The sequence below is a fragment of the Podarcis gaigeae genome, assembly GCF_964106915.1.
Source record: "Podarcis gaigeae genome assembly, chromosome: 6".
NCBI lineage: Eukaryota > Metazoa > Chordata > Lepidosauria > Squamata > Lacertidae > Podarcis > Podarcis gaigeae.
This window is the reverse complement of record NC_139682.1, coordinates 31637789-31659371: the sequence shown is the minus strand read 5'-3', so window position 1 is coordinate 31659371 and position 21583 is coordinate 31637789. Positions and strand designations below refer to the sequence as shown.

The following is a 21583-nucleotide window of genomic DNA, read 5'->3' as shown; positions in this document are numbered from 1 at the left end:
TGTGGGCAAGAAACCCGTAAAAGAAATGGAGTGGCCCTCATAGTCAACAAAAGAGTGGCGAAAGCTGTACTGGGATGCAATCTCAAAAATGATAGAATGATCTCGATACGAATCCAAGGCAGACCTTTTAACATCACAGTAATCCAAGTTTATGCACCAACTACTTGTGCTGAAGAAACTGAAATTGACCAATTCTATGAAGACTTACAAGACCTTATAGAAGTGACACCAAAGAAGGATGTTCTTCTCATTATAGGGGATTGGAATGCTAAAGTAGGGAGTCAAGAGATAAAAGGAACAACTGGCAAGTTTGGCCTTGGAGATCAAAACGAAGCAGGGCAAAGGCTAATAGAGTTCTGTCAAGAGAACAAGCTGGTCATCACAAACACGCTTTTCCAACAACACAAGAGACGACTCTACACATGGACATCACCAGATGGGCAGCATCGAAATCAGATTGATTATATTCTAAATAGCGGGGGAGAGAAGGCAAGCAAAATGCGAGGGAGATGGTGAAAGATACAGGAAATTGAATGCAGATTTCCAAAGAATAGCAAGGAGAGACAAGAAGACCTTCTTAAACGAGCAATGCAAAGAAATAGAGGAAAGCAATAGAATGGGAAGAACCAGAGATCTGTTCAAGAAAATTGGAGATATGAAAGGAACATTTCGTACAAAGATTTCCATAATAAAGGACAAAAGTGGAAAGGACCTAACAGAAGCAGAAGACATCAAGAAGAGGTGGCAAGAATACACAGAGGAATTATACCAGAAAGAAATGGATGTCTCGTATACCCCAGGTAGTGTGGTTGCTGACCTTGAGCCAGACATCCTGGAAAGTGAAGTCAAATGGGCCTTAGAAAGCACTGCAAATAACAAGGCCAGTGGAAGTGATGGTATTCCAGCTGAACTATTTAAAATTTTAAAAGATGATGCTGTTAAGGTGCTACACTCAATATGCCAGCAAGTTTGGAAAACTCAGCAGTGGCCAGAAGATTGGAGAAGATCAGTCTACATCCCAATCCCAAAGAAGGGCAGTGCCAAAGAATGCTCCAACTACCACACAATTGCACTCATTTCACACGCTAGCAAGGTTATGCTTAAAATTCTACAAGGAAGGCTCAAGCAGTATGTGGACCGAGAACTCCCAGAAGTGCAAGCTGGATTTAGAAGAGGCAGAGGAACCAGAGACCAAATTGCAAACATGCGCTGGCTTATGGAGAAAGCTAGAGAGTTCCAGAAAGATACCTACTTCTGCTTCATTGACTATGCAAAAGCCTTTGACTGTGTCGACCACGGCAAACTATGGCAAGTTCTTAAAGAAATGGGAGTGCCAGATCACCTCATCTGTCTCCTGAGAAATCTCTATGTGGGACAAGAAGCTACAGTTAGAACTGGATAGGGAACAACTGATTGGTTCAAAATTGGGAAAGGAGTACGACAAGGCTGTATTTTGTCTCCCTGCTTATTTAACTTATATGCAGAATTCATCATGCGAAAGGCTGGGCTGGATGAATCCCTAGCCGGAATTAAGATTGCCGGAAGAAATATCAACAACCTCAGATATGCAGATGACACAACCTTGATGGCAGAAAGTGAGGAGGAATTAAAGAACCTTTTAATGAGGGTGAAAGAGGAGAGCGCAAAATATGGTCTGAAGCTCAACATCAAAAAAACGAAGATCATGGCCACTGGTCCCATCACCTCCTGGCAAATAGAAGGGGAAGAAATGGAGGTAGTGAGAGATTTTACTTTCTTGGGCTCAATGATCACTGCAGATGGTGACAGCAGCCACGAAATTAAAAGACGCCTGCTTCTTGGGAGAAGGGCAATGACAGGCCTAGACAGCATCTTGAGAAGTAGAGACATCACCTTGCCAACAAAGGTTCGTATAGTTAAAGCTATGGTTTTCCCAGTAGTGATGTATGGAAGTGAGAGCTGGACCATAAAGAAGGCTGATCGCCGAAGAATTGATGCTTTTGAATTATGGTGCTGGAGGAGACTCTTGAGAGTCCCATGGACTGCAAGAAGATCAAACCTCTCCATACTGAAGGAAATCAACCCTGAGTGCTCACTGGAAGGACAGATTGTGAAGCTGAGGCTCCAGTACTTTGGCCACCTCATGAGAAGAGAAGACTCCCTGGAGAAGACCCTGATGTTGGGAAAGATGGAGGGCACAAGGAGAAGGGGACGGCAGAGGACGAGATGATTGGATAGTGTTTTCGAGGTTACCAGCATGAGTTTGACCAAACTGCGGGAGGCAGTGGAGGACAGAGGTGCCTGGCGTTCTCTGGTCCATGGGGTCACGAAGAGTCGGACACGACTAAACGACTAAACAACAACAACAACAACATTTGAGTGTATTGTGTTTGGGGGTATAGGGAGAAGCTAAGTAATTGAGGGTTTATAAAGGCAGCTGCTGGAACACTAAGAGAGAGGGGAAGCCAAGGGCAAGCTGAGCCATTTTGGGTGGGATTCAATAGGTTCATTAATTTCAGTGGGCCTACTGTAAGTCTTAGTTGAATACAAAGCTTGGAAACTAAGTGACAAATAAATGAGATGTAGAGATTATGTGTAGCTTTAAAATCTGCAGCGATTAGAACCAGTTAGTTGTTTTTAAGGAGGAGGGAGACCATGAAGAGCTTTGGGGCATGTGAGTCAGAAGTTTCCTTCACTGTTTTTTCCAGGGATAAGCAGTTTACACATTGCTGTAACTGAAAAACCAAATGATACTTTTTATTCTGGTAGGGAGCAGCCAAAGTCCTTATTTTCCCTGTGGTGCAGCAATTCACTGAAGCCTTTGTTCAGGCCCTACAACTGCCTGATGGACCTACATCAGATAGTGGACTTAAAATGGAGGTTTTAAAGGTAAGTATATAAAATACACCTGCATGTAAGCAGAGAACCTTTTTTTGAAAGTCTTGCTGTAGTGGGCAATAAAAATTGTGTTCTTAAGCTTTGTTTTTATTTACATCGTATGTGACATTATAACAATACTAATATAGCAGTTAATAACAGGTGCCATTAAATTTAGGTAATAATAATAATAATAATAAAATTTTATTTATATCCCGCCCTCCCCAGCCGAAGCTGGGCTCAGGGCGGCTAACAACAATCAAATAATCAAACAGTCAAATAATCACACATTCTAAGAATATTTCATTATAAAAATTAATTAAAATCAAATTGATGGCAACCGGTTAAGCAAAATTCTGTGCAGGTTGCCAGAGGAGGGAGTCAGGCTGCGCCCTGACCAAAGGCCTGGTGGAACAACTCTGTCTTGCAGGCCCTGCGGAAAGATGTCAGGTCCCGCAGGGCCCTAGTCTCTTGTGACAGAGCGTTCCACCAGATTGGAGCCGCAGCCGAGAAGGCCCTGGCTCTAGTTGAGGCCAGCCTAACCTCTCTGAGGCCTGGGACCTTGAGGATGTTATTATTTGCAGACCGTAGGTTTCTCTGTGGGGCATACCAGGAGAGGCGGTCCCGTAGGTACGAGGGTCCTAGGCCATATAGGGCTTTAAAGGTTAAAACCAGCACCTTAAACCTGATCCTGTACTCCACTGGGAGCCAGTGCAGCTGGTATAGTACCGGATGAATGTGATCTCACAGCGAAGACCCCATAAGGAGTCTCGCCGCGGCATTCTGCACCCGCTGGAGTTTCTGGGTCAGTCTCAAGGGCAGCCCCACGTAGAGCAAGTTACAATGATCCAGTCTGGAGGTGACCGTCGCATGGATCACAGTGGCTAGGTCAGGGCGTGAGAGATAAGCGGCCAACTGCTTAGCTTGGCGGAGATGAAAAAATGCCACCTTTGTTATAGCTGTAATCTGCGCCTCCATAGAGAGGGAGGTATCGAAGATTACACCCAGACTCTTACCGGACGGTGCTGGCACTAATTGCACCCCCGCAAGAGATGGGAGTTGCCCCCTCAATCCCATATCGTCCCGCCCCAGCCAGAGGACCTCTGTCTTTGAAGGATTTAACTTCAACCGGCTCCCACGTAACCATCCAGCCACAGCTTCCAGACATTTGGTCAGTGTGTCTGGGGCCGAGTCAGGATGGCCATCCATCAACAGATAGAGTTGGGTGTCTTCAGCATACTGATGGCAACCCAGCCCAAAACTCCGGACAAGCTGGGCGAGGGGGCGCATAAAGATGTTAAAAAGCATCGGGGAGAGAATCGCACCCTGAGGCACTCCACACACCAAGGAGTGGCGCGATGACAATTCCCCCCCAAGTGCCACCCTCTGTCCCCGACCAGAGAGAAACGAGCGCAGCGATTGAAGGACTGTGCCCTGGATCCCCACGTCGGCAAGGCGGTGGTCCAGGAGTTCGTGATCGACCATGTCGAAGGCTGCTGACAGATCTAGAAGAATCAGCAGCCCCGACCCGCCTCGATCCAGCTGCCTGCGGAGATTGTAAACAAAATACAACAGAACAGAGTTTCAGGAAATATCTTTCTTTAGAAATCCTTACATAGGAGTAAAATAGCTCTGTTAGGGATCAAAAATAAGTATTCATTTTACAAATGCTACTCCTGCCAAAGTGGTATGCATGCCTTGTTAGAAATTACTCCAGGATATTTTATAATATAGTTAATTTATCTAGAATGAGATTGGAGCTTATAAGGCTAGGGGTTTGTGTGCAACCCTTTGCTTGTCCTTTGTCAGAACCCATGAATTAGCTTTTCGTAAGCCTGTAATATGTTTCCGGTTGGGTTCTTAAAGATGGACATGGCTTTCTAGATCTCCCATCAATTGCCAGCTGCTACCTCCTAATGACATAAATGAATCTATGGGTCATACTATGTCTATGGATCATAGAATCAGAGAATAATTCGTGTTTGTTTTCATTTAATTACCCATTTCAGTATTAATATTCAGTTGCATATATATCAGACAAGTCTATTCTTCAGATGGAGAAATGTGAATATAGTGGTTTTTAGAGGGAAAATTACTACTTTTGTAAAAAAAATGATTCTAAGGATCCTTTCCTTCTGCAGGCAGTGACAGCCTTAGTGAAAAACTACCCAAGGCATATGATTTCCTCCATGCAACAGATCCTTCCTATTGTGTGGAATACGCTTACAGAAAGTGCAGCCTTATATCCTTTTTTCTGCATTTTGAAATAAGAGAAGATTTTCTAGAAAGAAGTACTAAGGCAAGAAAAAGTAAATAGCAGTGGTGGTGTAAATTTGAACATGCAACAAGCATTTCACTCACAAGCAAATGATTCGAGGCTGAAAGAATTAGTTCTGTGGCATTTCTGAATAATATATCTTACTGAGAAGATTGACATGAGAAGGTGAAGGCATGCTTAAATATTTTGGCTACTGGAACAAATAGAAGCTTTGAGGGGACACCTTCAACCTAGGTCTGGTACAGAATGGTCCTCCTCAAAGAACATAGATGCATCTGTGTCATAACTTGTTGTTTGGATCTTAGATTATCTCATTATCACTTTCTTTGTATACCGCCTCTTCACAAAAAGGTTATGCTCTAAGTGGCTTACAACCCTGAGAAAAAAGTATCACGTAATCAACAGTTGCAAGAAAAAAAATCATTTTAACGTATGTAATAAAGATGGCTGTGATATGCAGCTAGTTTGTCTATTTAAAAAAAAAGAATTACCCACAATATGGTATTGATTTCCTGTTCAAGGGGTATTGTTGCTCACTTACGCTGACTGAAGTATAGTAATTTCATTGCAAAGGATTTGGTCCTTAAAAAAAGGTGCCATGATCTGGTAGTATGTCAACTGAATCTATTTCTCCTTAACTAACATACCTATGTGAGAACAGAGGTAAATTACACAGAAGAAGTAGAAGACCCAGTGGATTCTGATGGTAAGAAACTCACTGTTACAGGTGTGATTGAAACGCTATCTAAACATCTATAAGAAACATCTGTAAGAAACTCACAGCACATGAATCTCTAAAAGAAAGAAGTCATCCTTGAAAAGCATGCTGTGTGAATATTATAAGATTAAGTACTATTTGCTGAAAACCTTGGAAAAAAACCTAAAAACTGACTAACTTAGGTGAAGCCAATAATTTTTAATATATTTCTATATAACTATAGTTGAGATTTTAAATGTTAAAACAGCAACATAAACAACAAGATACTTGCTGTTGGCAAAGATTTGAAACTAAAAAACTAAAAAAAACTTTAAAAAAGAAATAGTTCGACTGTCATGCAATAAGTTGAGTTAATTTTGAAAACTATTCATAATTTTTTCCTATCACAGAAAAAGTTTGACTTTAACAATCTTTACTTTTTTCAAATTTAGGTGAAGTTTTGGGCTTTGAAAACTTAGTATTCAGCATATTTGAGTTTGTTCATGCTCTGTTGGAAAACCACAAATTTAAAAGCACAGTGAAGAAAGCGTTGCCAGAGCTAATATATTACATCATTCTCTATATGCAGATTACAGAAGAGCAGGTAAATATATTTACTGTACATTATTATTTAGAAAATGATTTTTTAACGCTTCGGTATACAGCCTTTAAAGCTGGTTACAACTTAGTGGTAGAAGAAACAATATTTATGATTATTGAATCAGTTCCTTTGTAATAGTTTCCAGTGATCTGAAAAATAACATTGGAACCTTTCTGCATGTGTTGGTTAATTTAGTTGCATGTATTCCTGAATAGGCTAAGGGTTTCCTATAAGTTACTGACGTATTGTGCTCTCCTTCTTAGATAAAAGTCTGGACTGCAAACCCACAACAGTTTGTTGAAGATGAAGATGATGATACATTTTCCTACACAGTTAGGATTGCTGCACAGGACTTACTGCTGGTAAGAAATAATATGCAGTGTTTTTGCGGTAATGGTAAATAGTAGTGATTTTTCACATGCAGCTTATACACAAATACAAACCCATATATGTGGAACGTGAGTATTTTCTTTAGAGCCACTTCATGTATGATTTAGTTGAGATTCCTACATTGCAGGGGGGCTGAACTAGATAGCCCTCAAGATCCCTTCCAACTCTACAACTCTATGATTCTGTGATTTCATTCCCTTTGGATATTCTACTAAGCATCTTGGGAAAAGTCAATCCGAAACAGAGAATGAAGAGTTGAGGTCATTTCTGTCATGCCCAGATTCTCTGTGTTCTGGGACTATGTACTCAAACATCTAGCTTGATTTTCAACAAGGTGTAGTGTGAAATGAGTTCCCTTTTTTCTTGTCTGCAAAATGTATCTTATTGTCATATTTCTGTGTAGGCTGTTGCGACTGATTTCCAGAATGAGAGTGCAACAGCATTGGCTGCAGCAGCTACAAGACACTTGCAGGAAGCTGAGCAAGCTAAAAACAGTGGTGCTGAGCATTGGTAAGACTGGGTGGCAGGTATTTGATGGTACTATCTCAGATTATTTAGCAGGCAACGAAAACAAATCAGTTTTATTGATTGATGTAGTCAGAAATGATATTAACTGACAGTCTTAACTATTCCAGTTTCCAGCTGTTAAATTTGTATTTATAGTGCATATGCACTATATTGGTACTATTCAAATGCCAGTTAGATTATCCAAATTATTGTAGGATTTTTTTGGGGGGGGGAAACTATGCATCTTATAATCTAAGTTCCCAATTGGGGGTCCATGTAATACACCTAGTGGGTCTATGACACCATTCACATAACAAAAGCTACCATAGAGATATCAAAAATTTCAAAAGTAGGGGTTCAGTGGCTTGACTCTTGAAAACGGGCCCCTCAGTACTTAGCTAATTGGGAACCACTGATCTGATTAAATCTATTAATGGAGTCAGATTAATAGAAAAGCATAAATTCATTCATAATACAATTTACAGCCGTTTTGAATGGCTTAACTTTCCCCCAGTCCCCCCCAGTACAGCATTTTATAGAAATTCTTTTCCACTTTCTTTTTAATTATACAGTACTCCATGTTTACAGTTAATATATACAAATATTTACCTTTTGTGTTATTAAGGGTAACAAAAGATATTTGTATAATTTTTCCAGAAGTAAAATAGAAAAATGAATATTGGAAGACCTAAGTAACTTATTTATTTATTACAGGTGGAAGATACATGAAGCTTGCATGCTGGCTTTAGGTTCTGTCAAATCTCTTATCACAGACAGTGTGAAGAATGGTAGAATACACTTTGATATGCATGGATTTCTAACAAATGTAGTTCTTGCAGACCTCAACCTGTCAGGTACTTCATCATTTGGTTTGCTGATTGGTTCCTAGAAAATAACCTGAAACTCAAGCTGTATTGGAGAAATTGTTACCCATAGATTTCTAAACTTAAAAAAGATAAACTAGCCTAAAACATTAACATCAAAATATTAACGCAGGAGGGAGACATTTGCTAAAATGACGTCCATAAAATGTAAATAGCGGGAGCTTCAATGTGGGAGAGGCGCTTTACTCTGAGTAGACCCATTGCAATTCATGAAGATGACTTATTTAAGTCCATTAATTTCAGTAGTTACATTGAGTAAACAGTTGAAGACCATTCTGTAACTCTGTATACAGCTCTTCTCAATAATATATTGGATCCTTCTGTTTAATGGTAATGAGGGAGAAATGCAGGAACACTTTTTTCCTTCTTCCAGTGTCTCCTTTCCTCCTTGGTCGTGCTCTTTGGGCTGCCAGTCGTTTCACAGTCGCAATGTCTCCAGAGCTCATCCAGCAGTTCCTACAAGCCACAGTTAGTGGTCTTCATGAAACTCAACCCCCTTCTGTTCGAATTTCTGCAGTAAGGGCTATTTGGGGGTAAGTAGGTCAAGAAATAGAACCTATATTAGTTGATTGTAGGCTGATAGAAGGAAATGTTCACAATTTCTTTCTGTGACAGGTGAAATGGTGAAGCTGTAATCTAGACTCTGTGATTATGACAGTGCATATCTACTCAGAAATAAGCCCTAACCAGACTTATGTCTGGATAAGTATGGATAGGATTGCAGCCTGAAAGAAATATTGGACACCATTACTATATTACTGACTGTTGATGTTTTTTGGGTTTTCCCTCCTAGGTACTGTGACCAGTTGAAGATATCTGAAAGCACCCATGTCTTGCAGCCTTTCCTTCCCAGTATCCTTGATGGACTAATTCACTTAGCAGCTCAGTTTAGTTCTGAGGTCCTCAATCTTGTGATGGAAACACTTTGCATTGTCTGCACAGTAGATCCAGCCTTTACAGCAAGCGTAGAGAACAAGATCTGCCCCTTTACCATTGCCATCTTTCTCAAATATAGTAATGGTATGTGCTCAGGCAAAACTATTAATGATCATATTATGGATACAGATAATCTTCATGATACTATCTTCAGTTAACAGGGTTATGTATGTGTTGGCTTTCCCAATGCCTTGTTGTGAAAGACAACAGTGAAATTTCCGTGGATAGGAAAATCCATCAAGAAATTGTGTTTGACATTCTCATTTCTTAATCCGTGAAAATGTCCCAGCTAGAGCTTGGTGAACTTGTAGTTATAATGATTAGAGCTATATATTATTTCAATCCTGTTTTCTCGTAAATAATGCCAGAAATTTTGAGGTGTGGTTGATCAGAATCTCTGCATCTTTCTTCACCCAGTTCTGGTAGCACCTCTTCCGCCCTTTGCATTTAATAATTACTGTTAGTAGCTAGGAGCAAGGGACATATTTTAAGTATGTGGAAATCAAGCATTCTTTCCCACTGTTTAGTCTTTTACTCTTGATTGTTGATACTTCTAACCAGATATCATGACATTGGGACTGCAGATGAGTCAAGCTAAGGCATCCCCACATACAATGCATGAATCACCAAAGGCAAACATCACAGCTGTGACTTTCTTTCTGACCTTTATAATTTAAAATAAACTGCTTTGTTTAGGCAGAAAGGAGGAACCCAGATATAATGGAATATATAATCTTCCACATATAATGGAAGAGCATCATATTTGATCTAGGAGGATTTAAAATTAGCACGCCTCATTTCCTTACTTCAGTAATATAATTTGGTGTGATTTTATACTCTTGGTAATTGGGCATTTTTCTTGCTTTAGATCCTGTTGTGGCCTCACTTGCCCAAGATATCTTTAAAGAATTAGCGCAAATAGAAGCCTGCCAAGATGCAATGCAGATGCGATTGATCCCAACCCTTGTCAGCATCATGCAGGCTCCTGCTGATAAGATTCCAGCAGGGCTTTGTGCAGTAAGTATGAGGGTATCTTCTCAGAACGTGAAATGCTTTATATATCCTAATGCGGTTTATAAAAACAGAAATACTTTTTATTACTGAAAAATACATAATCATGGAAGAGAAGGGCATACAGTTGGATCGTGTCTTATGTGTGGGTTTGGTTTCTGACAAAGCACATATACACAAAATTGTGTACAGGCAACTCCCAACTTGCACGCAATCTACTTGCATACAACCGCACACATGCACAGTGCCAGGAACCTGAAAGTAGTGGGAGAGACCTGGAAAGTCTGGCTCACGGGGAGACTCCAGGACCCCAAAAGGATGGCCTCTTTGGGCTCTGGGGATGGTCTCTTTGCAAGCCACAAGGACTCTCCAGGGTGCTCCCCACTTATGCGCATTTCACTTATGCATGCAGGGGCTCGGACCATAACCCCCGTGTAAGTGGAGAGTTGCCTGTAGGAAGAAGAACCTCCATCACCAGCAGCAACAGGTCATTCTTCCTCTCACTGGCAGCAACAAGCACTTGAGCAACCCGCCAACTGCTGCTACAACCCAGCAGCCTTTCCCAGCTTCTTTGGCACTTGCAGATCTGCCCTGCCTCTTCATCCCTTCTCCCTGTCCCCTGCCACTATGAACCCTAGCACCTCCAGCTACCTAATGGCTTCCAGAAGTACAGCACTGCTGGGTTCACCTTCTCTTTTATTGGCAGGGTGGCAGAGGCTGGGCACCGCTGCTCTCCCACCTTCCAAACACAGCATGTTGCTGGCACATACTGGAGGAAGTGAGGCAGGGATAAGGTGCTGTGAGTTCAGTATTGTACAATAAAGTGGAACCAGTCCTCTACTCTACAGCTACACAGTGCCGAGCTCCCTGTGCCTCTCCCTCCCATTCAAGCAACATGCTATGTTTGGAAGCCAGGAGAGCAGCGGTACCTCACCTCTGTTGCCAAGGCACATGTGGAGAGGGATAGGAGTGATGGGGCCAGGTGGGGTGGGCCATTGCTAACTGGGAAGCCCCCGGAGGTGCCCTTTTCCATTCCACTGGGGGATATTCCTTGTGGAGAAGTGATGGGAACACCATTTTGAAACGGGATCCCCCCTCCTTCGCTCCCCACTTGAGGAAGACCCACTGCAGCTGGATCTGCATAAACAGAATGCATGTAAGATGTGCTCCCACTGTATATATTTTGAGAACAATGCACATACTTTGTCTTTGTTCCTTTAGGTATCACAGTTAGTTATTTCAGTAACTGTTTCTTTGTGAAAAATGAACTATTAACCAGATTGAGAGGATTTTTCACAGTGTTTGGACCAGGACACGTTAGTTGAATTTAAATATAATTTATATCCATGAGAGCTAGTCATGACTAATGTAACACTTCAAGTTCAACAGGACCTAAGTTCAACATCTTAATTTGGTTCCAGCTGGCACACTAAAACTACCACTCTTCTGACTACTCTTGATGTGACCATCTGGAAGAATGTCTGCAAGAATATTTTGCAGATGACAAAAATGTTTTCTGCAAATTGATCTGCTCCTTTCCTGACTTTGTGCTTCGTCTCCTTATTCCAAAACTACTCACCATCTATCTGAATTTTTCTTTTTCAGACTTCAATAGACATATTAACAACTGTTGTGAGGAATACTAAACCTCCCCTTTCACAGCTCCTAATCTGCCAAGCTTTTCCTGCTGTGGCTCAGTGTAGTCTGCACACAGATGACCATGCTACCATGCAGGTAATCATTTTTTGGAAGAGGGAAGTTTTAGTTAGATCTTACATTGTCTGTAAGCTTCTGAGGTGAAGCCAGCCACTTCATACTGCATATCATGTTTAGGTTTATGGACTGGAAATTGCAACTGGATCTGTTATTGAAAGCACAAGTATCTTGTTTTTATTATAATTCTTGGTCATAGTAACTTGAAATTTACCTTGCTTAAGCCCCCAAAATACTAGAGCGAGTGAGTACCTTGTGCTCCTCTCTTTTTCTTTTGGTAATTTATAATAGAATGAATTAAGAGAAATAAATGGGTTTTATAGTACTCTGAGAATATTTTTAGTAGCTTTTTATTGTAGACTGATACAACTTTTCATAGGAGACTTAGACTATTAACACAACTCTAATTATATGAATGAATTGGAGAGAAGCAAGAAACCTAAAGACGAAATATATTCACAGAAGAATATTTGAAAGGAGGTTGTGAGTTAAGTCCACGCTCCTCACATAAACCAACCTGGACATTGTGATCATCATCTGAGACCCTTCTCCATGTACCCCTTCCACAGAAATTCTGAAGGGTGGAAACATGAGAATGGGCCTTTTCAGTGGTGGCTCCTGCTTGTGGAATGCTCCCAGAGGCTTGCCTGGCATCATCTTTATCTATTTTTAGGTGGCAGGCAAAAACGTTCCTTTTTACATGGGCTTTTGACCATTAATTTGAGTGTTATTAAGTACTTAACGATTTCTTGTAGTGGGGCAGGATCTTTAAGATCTGTCTTCTGTTTGTGTAGATTTTAAAAATAGTTTTTGGTTGTTTTTGGTTGTGCTCTTGTAATTGGTTTAAGTAGGTCACTTTTGTGAGCAAAGTGATGAATAAAATAAATAATACATAATAGAGTTTGCATGTACTTGGGGCAAGCTTCACTGACCTTGATTTCCTAGGAAAGGTAGTTCCCATTCAAATCCAAAACAATAACTCATAAAGCACAAACTAATGAATTATGGGGTCCTGTCCATCATGTCTTTGTTGGCACTGGTACTACTGTGCCTCCAATACAGGTAAGTTGTCATTGCTTAATAAGTAACATTTCCCTAGTTGAGTCCTTCACAGCTGGCTGGCTGTAGATCATGTTTATATTCAGATATACCTTATTTTTTGCTCTATATGACTCACTTTTTCCCTCCTAAAAAGTAAGAGGAAATGTGTGTGCGTCTTATGGAGCGAATGCAGGCTGTGCAGCTATCCCAGAAGCCAGAACAGTAAGAGGGATTGCTGCTTTCACTGCGCAGCAATCCCTCTTGCTGTTCTGGCTTCTGAGATTCAGATTTTTTCTTCTTCTTGTTTTCCTCTTCCAAAAACTAGGTGCGTCTTGTGGTCTGGTGCATCTTATAGAGCGAAAAATACGGTAGTTCCAGGATTTGTCTCCCATGTATGCAGCAGCTAACAGGACCAGAAATGCATCCTGTGTTTTCATAGCATTCTCTCAATGTTAAGTGCATGAGCTCAGAATATTTTCATCATAACAGATTGTTCCCAAGTGCAAGTTTTGCCAGATAAAAATGTTTTGGTGGCACTCAGGACTATTTCCTAGCCCTCGCATAAAAGGAAAGGAGCAAGTTTGCATGAAAAAAATATTCCACATACAATTTTTGACTCGTACAATCTCTTGCCAGTTAATTTGTTTCCTTTGGGCCTATAATGCTGTTGGTTAAATGTCTGAAGCACTTGGTAGGTTGAAAGTGTGTGTTCTCATGTGGTTTGTTCTTTCAGAATGGTGGTGAGTGTCTACGTGCATATATTTCAGTCGCTCTGGAGCAAATTGCACAGTGGCATGATGAGCAAGGCCACAATGGACTGTGGTATGTGATGCAGGTGGTGAGCCAGCTTCTTGATCCACGTACTTCAGAATTCACAGCTGCCTTTGTAGGCAGATTAGTTTCCACATTGATTTCTAAAGCAGGGAGTGAATTAGGAGAGAATCTCGACCAGATTCTGAGAGCAATTCTTAGTAAAATGCAGCAAGCAGAAACACTCACTGTAATGCAGGTAAGAGGCTCAAAACTTAAGTTGATGAAATGAGTTGCCTTGCCCAAACCCCTTGATGTATTTAGCTATCCTGTAGTTTTATACATGAAGATGATCTGGCTTAGAGCAAAGCCAGTTTGGTGAGGGATATGTTCACTAATGCCTGGCGGGATGGCATTCCAGTTGTAAGTGGGTGTTCTGAACTGAACTCACAAGTTTGTTTATCCATTGCTTATCAAACAGTATATTCCCTATGATTACCACAAATATTGTATTAGCGTACAAAACAACTTGTGTTCATTACTGCTACTTAAGCAGAGAACTTCTAAAATTCTAAAATTATATTTGAGGTGCATCATGAAAAATGACTAAGCTTCTTAGCAGGGTGCATGGGGACTAGGTGCTTTGTAACTTTTTCAGTCAAATTCAGTGACTGATCCTGCAATTCCTTTTTGGTTTTGCAGGATGTTATTGTTGAGTTCAGTTTCAAGCATTGGTAAAACCACTGAAATTCCCAAAATACAAAAGTCAAAATGTCTATCTTACTTTATCTCTCTTGCAGTCTTTGATCATGGTATTTGCTCACCTGGTTCATTCTCAACTTGAACCACTACTAGAGTTTCTTTGTAGTCTACCTGGGCCAACAGGCAAGCCTGCCCTGGAGTTTGTAATGTCAGAGTGGATGAGTCGACAACATTTGTTCTATGGACAATATGAAGGCAAGGTCAGGTAAGGTGTCCCTTGATCACATGTATGCCTTGAAATACTTGAGCATGCTCATACCTCTCATTTTAAAATATTCCTATGTCATTGTAGATAGTTGTTTGTTCCTGGTTTTCTTTTAATAACCTGCTCTTTGAACAAACCACTCTGCCCCAAATTTGTAGATAAGGGGAAACTATAGTTCTAAAGTCTGTCATCTAAATAGGATGATAGTAAGAATGGAGCTGATTTTCAAGTATGTGACTCTTAAAATTTTCAGCTCTGTAGCCCTGTGTAAACTCCTCCAGCATGGTATCAATACAGATGACAAGCGACTGCAGGATATCAGGGTAAAGGGAGAAGAAATATTTAATATGGAAGAAGGAATACGCACACGATCAAAAGCAGCTAAAAGTAAGTGTTAACATATTCTTTCAAGATTGAATCAGCCAGAAGTAAGAGGCATAGAAAGTCCATTAAAATATGCTACAACTCCCATCAAAACCAGTGGGACTTAAGTGCCACTGACAGAGAATTAAAAGCTTTGAAAGTTATGACATGTACATCTTTTTCTGGTCTTTTTCAGACTAATGTAGAATGCAAGGCTTACACAGACATAAGAGATTTTATAGTAGTTGAATGCATTAAATGCATGTTGGTCAGAAATAGTGAACAGTTGCTGACTTATAAATAGCAATCGTATATAGAAGAGTGCCATCTTTAAGCAATAAGATAAAGTGATGGTGACTGTGCAAAGGATTGGCATTTAGTCATCCAGTTCTCTTTGATGCTGCAAATGTAACTGCTCAACAGGATGTATACTCAGTCATTAGTTTAGAAAACAATGTTAAAGGGATCATTTGTTGTTTAGTCGTTTAGTCATGTCCGACTCTTCGTGACCCCATGGACCAGAGCATACCAGGCACTCCTGTCTTCCACTGCCTCCCGCAGCTTGGTCAAACTCATGGGATCATAGTGAATGTATAGTGTTGAAAAGAGTTGACTACTGCTGCTTTTTGTGACAACTTTAAAAACTGAAGAGTTTAACAGATTTGGAATGCCTCTTCAGACAGTTGTGAACGTTTACGTAATTGCATTGAGTTTCCTAAGTTCTTAGCTGTATGTATAGATTTTTTTTCCTCTGTTCCTCTCAGATCCTGAACGCTGGACAAACATTCCTTTGTTAGTTAAAATCTTAAAACTGATAATAAATGAACTTTCTAATGCAATGGAAGCAAGCTCTTCTCGACAAACTGCTGCAGAATGGAGTCAAGGTACAACACTGATTTGACTTTCAGTCTTTATGGTGGTTATCATTTGGTGCCATCCAATATGTTGCAGTGGTAAAGAGTTTCGGACTAGGCCTAGGAAGACCAGGTTCACGTTTCTATTCAGACATGAATCTCACACTAGGGCCCGTCACTGTCTCTCAACCTAGCCTACCTCACAAGGTAGTGGTGATGATAAAATGGAGGGATAGGGACCCAAGTATGCTGCAATGAGCTCCTTGGTATGATATAAATGTAATACATTAAAATATATGACTGCTGCTTCTATAGCACAAAATGTCAACTATGCCCGCATGGGGTGTGTGTGTGTGTGTGTGTGTGTGTGTGTGTGTGTGTCTTTGGTTTTAATTTTTTAACCCATAAATCATAGAGAATGCTCACATGCTGTGGACAATCTTAGATTTGCACTAAGCTGCATGAAAGTTCAGGTGTTTAGAGAATAGGAGTTCTGGGTATAGGTCTTCTTACTTAGCAATGAGAGCTCTGCCCCCTTTCTATGCCCCAATTCTATGTAATTTTCCTCAGTAACTAGAAATACTAAGTATTCCATGGAACAAATATTTTCAATTAGAAGTATGTGAATTACTAACCAAAACAATATAACAAATTTACTTGGGAATAAATACAATTTTAAAATAGTACTTAATTGTAGGTATATGTGCTTAGAATTGAGTTTTCTATGTACCTATATAGAGCATTCCATTGTCAACCATGGCACTTTCAGTATATTTTTCTTTTTGGTGAGAATTGCAGCTTCCTTGGTAATATTCTGCTTGCTCAGAAATGTACAGCTCTGTCCAAATTGAAATTTCCAGTATGCCTCCTAGTTAAAAAGGGATGTCCAGGTGGTGAACATCAAAGCAAAACAAAAACAAAAAAACACACTCCTCATGGCAAAACTATTCTCTCTTAATCAACAGAGGAATCCAATGATATGTGGGAAGATCAAGAAGAGGAAGAGGAGGAGGAGGAAGAAGGGTTAACAGGGCAGCTATTGTCTGATATTCTTGCTACAAACAAGTATGGTGAGCAAAGCAGTTCTAAACTTGTGAAGATTATTTGTGCAGGGAGTGGTAGACCCAAACCTTTAGTAAAGTATTTTACAAACCACTTTCACTGTGTTGTTTAGAAATGTGACTTGTATAAGAACTGAAATAACACCAATTTATTCTTCTTTCAAATGTATTCAGTGTCTACAAAAGTGTTGTAGTTCATTTCAGTGCAAAAAGTGTATGCAAAAAAGTCAGATTTCTGTAATTGTGCATCTTGGTGTTTTCTTGCCAATATGATGGCTCACATATCACATTGTTTGTTTACAGATGACGATTATTATGAAGATGATGATGAAGACGATCCAGATGCACTGAAGGATCCTTTGTATCAGATAGACCTACAGGTAGGTTGAATGATCAAGGTTTTGTTGCTGTTGACTAATCTTTTTTAATACTTATTCTAATAAATACTTACTCTAATCTTTTAAAATACTTATTCAAATACCTGAAATACAGTTAATACTGTTGAATACTGACTTGAATATTTATCCTCATCTGTTTAACATGCCCTCACAACAGCATGAAGCTACTGTAATTACCTTTATAATAATAATAATAATAATAATAATAATAATAATAATAATAATAATAATAATAATTTATTATTTATACTATATCTCACAGTAATGCATAGCACCACACATAAGGCTGTAGACAAAAATCAGTACATCCACCTGGTGGTCAGTAAACAAGGGGACTCGGAAAGAACAATCTAGATTTCTCTGGGTTGCCAACCAGTGGTCCTGAATATTGGGATGTAATAGTGCTCTGCTGCTGTTCTTTAAAGAGAGAGGCTTTTTAAATTTTGGGACAGGAAGCATCTGGAGTTCTAATTTTGAGTGGGAAAATGACTGAAAATGTTCTGCTTCTTTCCCCCTTCCCAAACTGCTTTGTTGTTATATTATCCCAACACAAATTTTGTAACTGAGGATTAATGCCATTGAGTTGTTGTAGTCAGTGGAGGGTTTGTATTTGGAGAGGAAGGTTCATCTTTCAGGAAAATTTCTTTTAACAGCAAGAGAGCTATATAATACTGAGTCTGATGTATAAGAAAATGAAATAAATCAAAATTGAAATTAGAATTTGATAAAACTCCTCTTTGGGGTTAAAATGCAATCATTTATTTTAAAATAACTAGTAAAATCATACCAAAACAAAATAAACTAAAACAACAGAAGCAATAAAAGCAAAGCAGTGACAGATTAGTATTAGTATCTGACAGGGAGCAATTCAGGTGGAAAAATAAAAAGCTATTTTGCCTGACATGAAAAGAACATTGCAGTAGGCACAAGGCTTAAGGGTTTAAGACCTTTAAACTAAGGTCTTGAGCATTTTATATTGTTATCACTCTCTTGCATTAATATATTGTTCTTCTGTGTTATAGAATAATTTCACGTATAAATAATTGTGCAGTATCCTGTGGAAATGAATTGACAACTATTTGTCTTCCTTATAGGCTTACCTTACAAACTTCTTATGTCAGTTTGCACAGCAGCCTTGCTATGCAATGTTCTCAGACCACCTCAATGAGAATGAAAGAAGAGTTCTTCAGACCATTGGCTTATAAATCCTGAGCATTGTGAACATATCTGGAAAATATTTTTCTGGTTTATTTCACGTTTTGTGACTTGAAACATCTTCCATTATTCACCAGATGTGATTATCTTTATTTTGAGGAACTGTTCCTTATCTTATCATGATGTAGGGTTAAGAGAAGGATTGTTGAAGGCAACAAGAGGCAGATGTGCATAGAATTTTGCACACTGGATTTGCACAACGGGAACACTATTCTTCAGATCAGCTTTTCAGGAGAAAATTTAAGTATCGTGCCCTAAAGCCAACTTTCTCTCCTCCACTGAAAAAGCACTTCACTGACTTTTCACAGCACAGCTTACTAAAATGAGGAAGACATCACCATTCGTTCGGATGTGTATTGAAACTGGGAAGTTTTGTCCCACTTTGCACTTCTGTTACACAGGGTAAATTATCTTGATCTTACCATATGGCATCTTTTTACCGACACTTGAGTGGAAATGGAATCCAGTTACAATACAAGAGCTTGGATTAAAACCTGAAAAATAAAATTGTTTACCGTTCATATATAGAAGTAAACGACTCCTATGTGAGCTCCGTTATTCTCATGATTCTTTACTAAAGCTATCAGGCACCCATTCTGAGCAGCCTTGCTAAAAACTCAGTTCCTGTGGTTACTGATGACTGGTTTTGCAACCAAACATTTTTATACAAAATCTTGATTGTATTTAACTTGTCTATTTACTCCATGAATACAGCTTTCATATATTTTTTGCTTCCTTCACATGCACAAATCACACAATATGGCTAAGCTGTAGTCCACAAATTAGTACGTGTATTTTTATAGGGCCTATAAATTAACATTTACTGGCTAATCTGCAAGTACAGTGATGCATCTCACAACACCTCTTTGCCTTTTTCCTCCCTTTTTGGGAAAGAAATTAAAAACAAAACTGTTCAAACCTCCATTGTTATCATTCTTTTAAAAATATCCAGGTAACAAAGTTGCATCCTTTGGTAATCTCTTTAAAATTCACGTGTGAAAAGCATACCAGCCTTTAATTGCCACTGCATTGAACGAGGTATAGGCATCTTTAATTTAAGGTATTGCACAGCTTGTTTCACTGGTTTTTATGTTAAAGGTTATATGAGTCTTCCAAAATTAAACCCAGAGTTAATGATGTAATTTAGTCATGATCTATCAACTTTATAAAAATACAGTAGAGACAGTTCATGTGTGTATTACAACAGTTTGGATGAGATACTGTATGATGGAGAAGAGTGATGGCTGCCAGGTCTGAAAACTGGATTTATAATACTTTATTCATGTTCAATGGATAAAATTTAATGAATCATGAGAAGCTGGAGGTTTGGGGAGTGTTTCAGTTTAATAGCTGTCAGAGCTTTCAGCCCCAACTTGAGACTTCAACTGCATAATTGCAGGACACTGCCAAGGAGGAAAAAGCAATAGGGGTTCAGCAAGGGAAATGAGATCTCAAACGTGCTGGGGCCAAGCTTAGCTTTGCATGCTGAGTGTAAAAAAAGAGACTGTTAATTGAGGGACCAATATTAACTGTAGTTCCACTCTCCCCGTAATTCAATCGGAATGTATGAGCATATTTGGACCAGGTTATTATTTATTCATCAATGAATTGCTGTTTGCATATGCCTTAAGGCAATTTACAAATATACCATAAAACCAACTAAAATAGTTTTAAGAACAGTACAAAAAACAATTGAAGGTAAGTTTATTTTGTATTTTTGTTAAATCTAATTGAGATACAGTATGTAGGATGCATGTCTCTCCAACTCAAGTTGTTTCCTGACAGCATTTTTATACTCGCCTAATTTGCCAGTAAGAAGCAGTCTCATTGAAGTTCTGTTCTGCATTAGAGGCTGTTGCCTGAGTTACAGAGTTTTACAAAATAATAAACTTTTTAAAAAATCTACAGAACAACAATGTCTAATTTTCTTTGTAGCATCAGAAGCTATAACTTCACTTTCTTATTGTCAGTCCATGCCAACTTAATCTATTACTGCACAACATTTTTTTAAAAAAATGCTTACTGCATGAAGATTAAAAAAAAAATAACCTGTTTGCTATGTATCCACTTCCAGAAAATTGCGAAAATAGCAGTTAACCACATGTGTATCTTCAGGCAAATATTAGGCTAGGGCAAAGAAGCTGAAGTGAAAGCAATGGTCTGACCTATCAGTCATCTCTCTCATAGTAGTATATGAGAGGGTGGCATAAAACAATGCAATTTCTAGCACTCCATAAATTTAGGACCACTGTGCCAAGACAAAACATACAGATAGCTGACATTCTTGTGAAGTTAGCCATCTTAAATGTCTTCCTAATAAAAACCTATGTATGTTAAGTATAGTGAGGGGTATTCCTCCTACTTATTCCTGTAACAACCATCTAGGCGGCAAGACTGGAGATAGCTGAGAAAAAGATTTTTTTTAAATAGTTTATAAACCATTTCTAAATGGAAGCTGAATCTAGACTATTTTATGGAAATGGTGTCAAACAGTGACGCCAACTTCTTGAAGAGGGCAGTATCGAAAGCTACAACATTTGCAATTTTTTAAAAGATAATCTTTTTTTTATTGTCTTGCCAAAAATATTCCGTTGAACTGTAAAAAATAAATGCCTTAAGGCTTTTTTGTGCAAGTTAGGAAACTTGAAAAAAGACCAGTTAGCTGAGAACAATCTTGTGACACAACCAACTTTAAAGACTACGGATGGGATTCAACTACCATGCCCTGCTAGCACAAGGATTTTTGCTTGTGCAACAGGAATCTCCTCCCCAAAAATGTTCTAGAGTACATTTAGGGGAGCACACATGGGGTGGGGAGAGGAAGAAGAGGTTCCATTGTGCAAGATTTAGTGCTATGTTTGATTCTACCCCAAGTGTGAAACATCCACTTGAATGGTTTCCCTTCTGTTTCCTTTTCTAAGGTATGTCTATAAAATGTTACAGATAGGTAGCCGTGTTGGTCTGCCATAGTCAAAACAAAAAAAATTCTATAAAATGTGTTTTACATAGGAGAACTGTAAAAATCACAACATCCTGTGTTTGAAGTACATAAAGCTAAAAT

The 21583-nt window shown here is 39.2% G+C and overlaps 1 protein-coding gene across 3 annotated transcripts in view; it reads left to right on the top strand.

The window, feature by feature from the left end:
- The window catches only part of IPO9 (importin 9), a 39484-nt gene extending 19057 nt beyond the window's left edge, over positions 1-20427 (top strand). For all 3 annotated transcript variants that reach the window (XM_083746506.1, XM_083746508.1, XM_083746507.1), the window contains 18 exons: positions 2749-2868; positions 4998-5098; positions 5782-5840; positions 6284-6435; positions 6696-6794; positions 7226-7332; positions 8044-8183; positions 8587-8746; positions 9007-9233; positions 10018-10166; positions 11766-11894; positions 13648-13923; positions 14465-14631; positions 14885-15018; positions 15759-15878; positions 16814-16918; positions 17213-17289; positions 18402-20427. In XM_083746506.1, the coding sequence (XP_083602632.1) occupies positions 2749-2868; positions 4998-5098; positions 5782-5840; positions 6284-6435; positions 6696-6794; positions 7226-7332; positions 8044-8183; positions 8587-8746; positions 9007-9233; positions 10018-10166; positions 11766-11894; positions 13648-13923; positions 14465-14631; positions 14885-15018; positions 15759-15878; positions 16814-16918; positions 17213-17289; positions 18402-18512 (2433 nt within the window). In that variant the 3' untranslated portion in view covers positions 18513-20427. The remainder of the gene's footprint in view (positions 1-2748; positions 2869-4997; positions 5099-5781; positions 5841-6283; positions 6436-6695; positions 6795-7225; positions 7333-8043; positions 8184-8586; positions 8747-9006; positions 9234-10017; positions 10167-11765; positions 11895-13647; positions 13924-14464; positions 14632-14884; positions 15019-15758; positions 15879-16813; positions 16919-17212; positions 17290-18401) is intronic.
- Positions 20428-21583: the final 1156 nt, after the last annotated feature.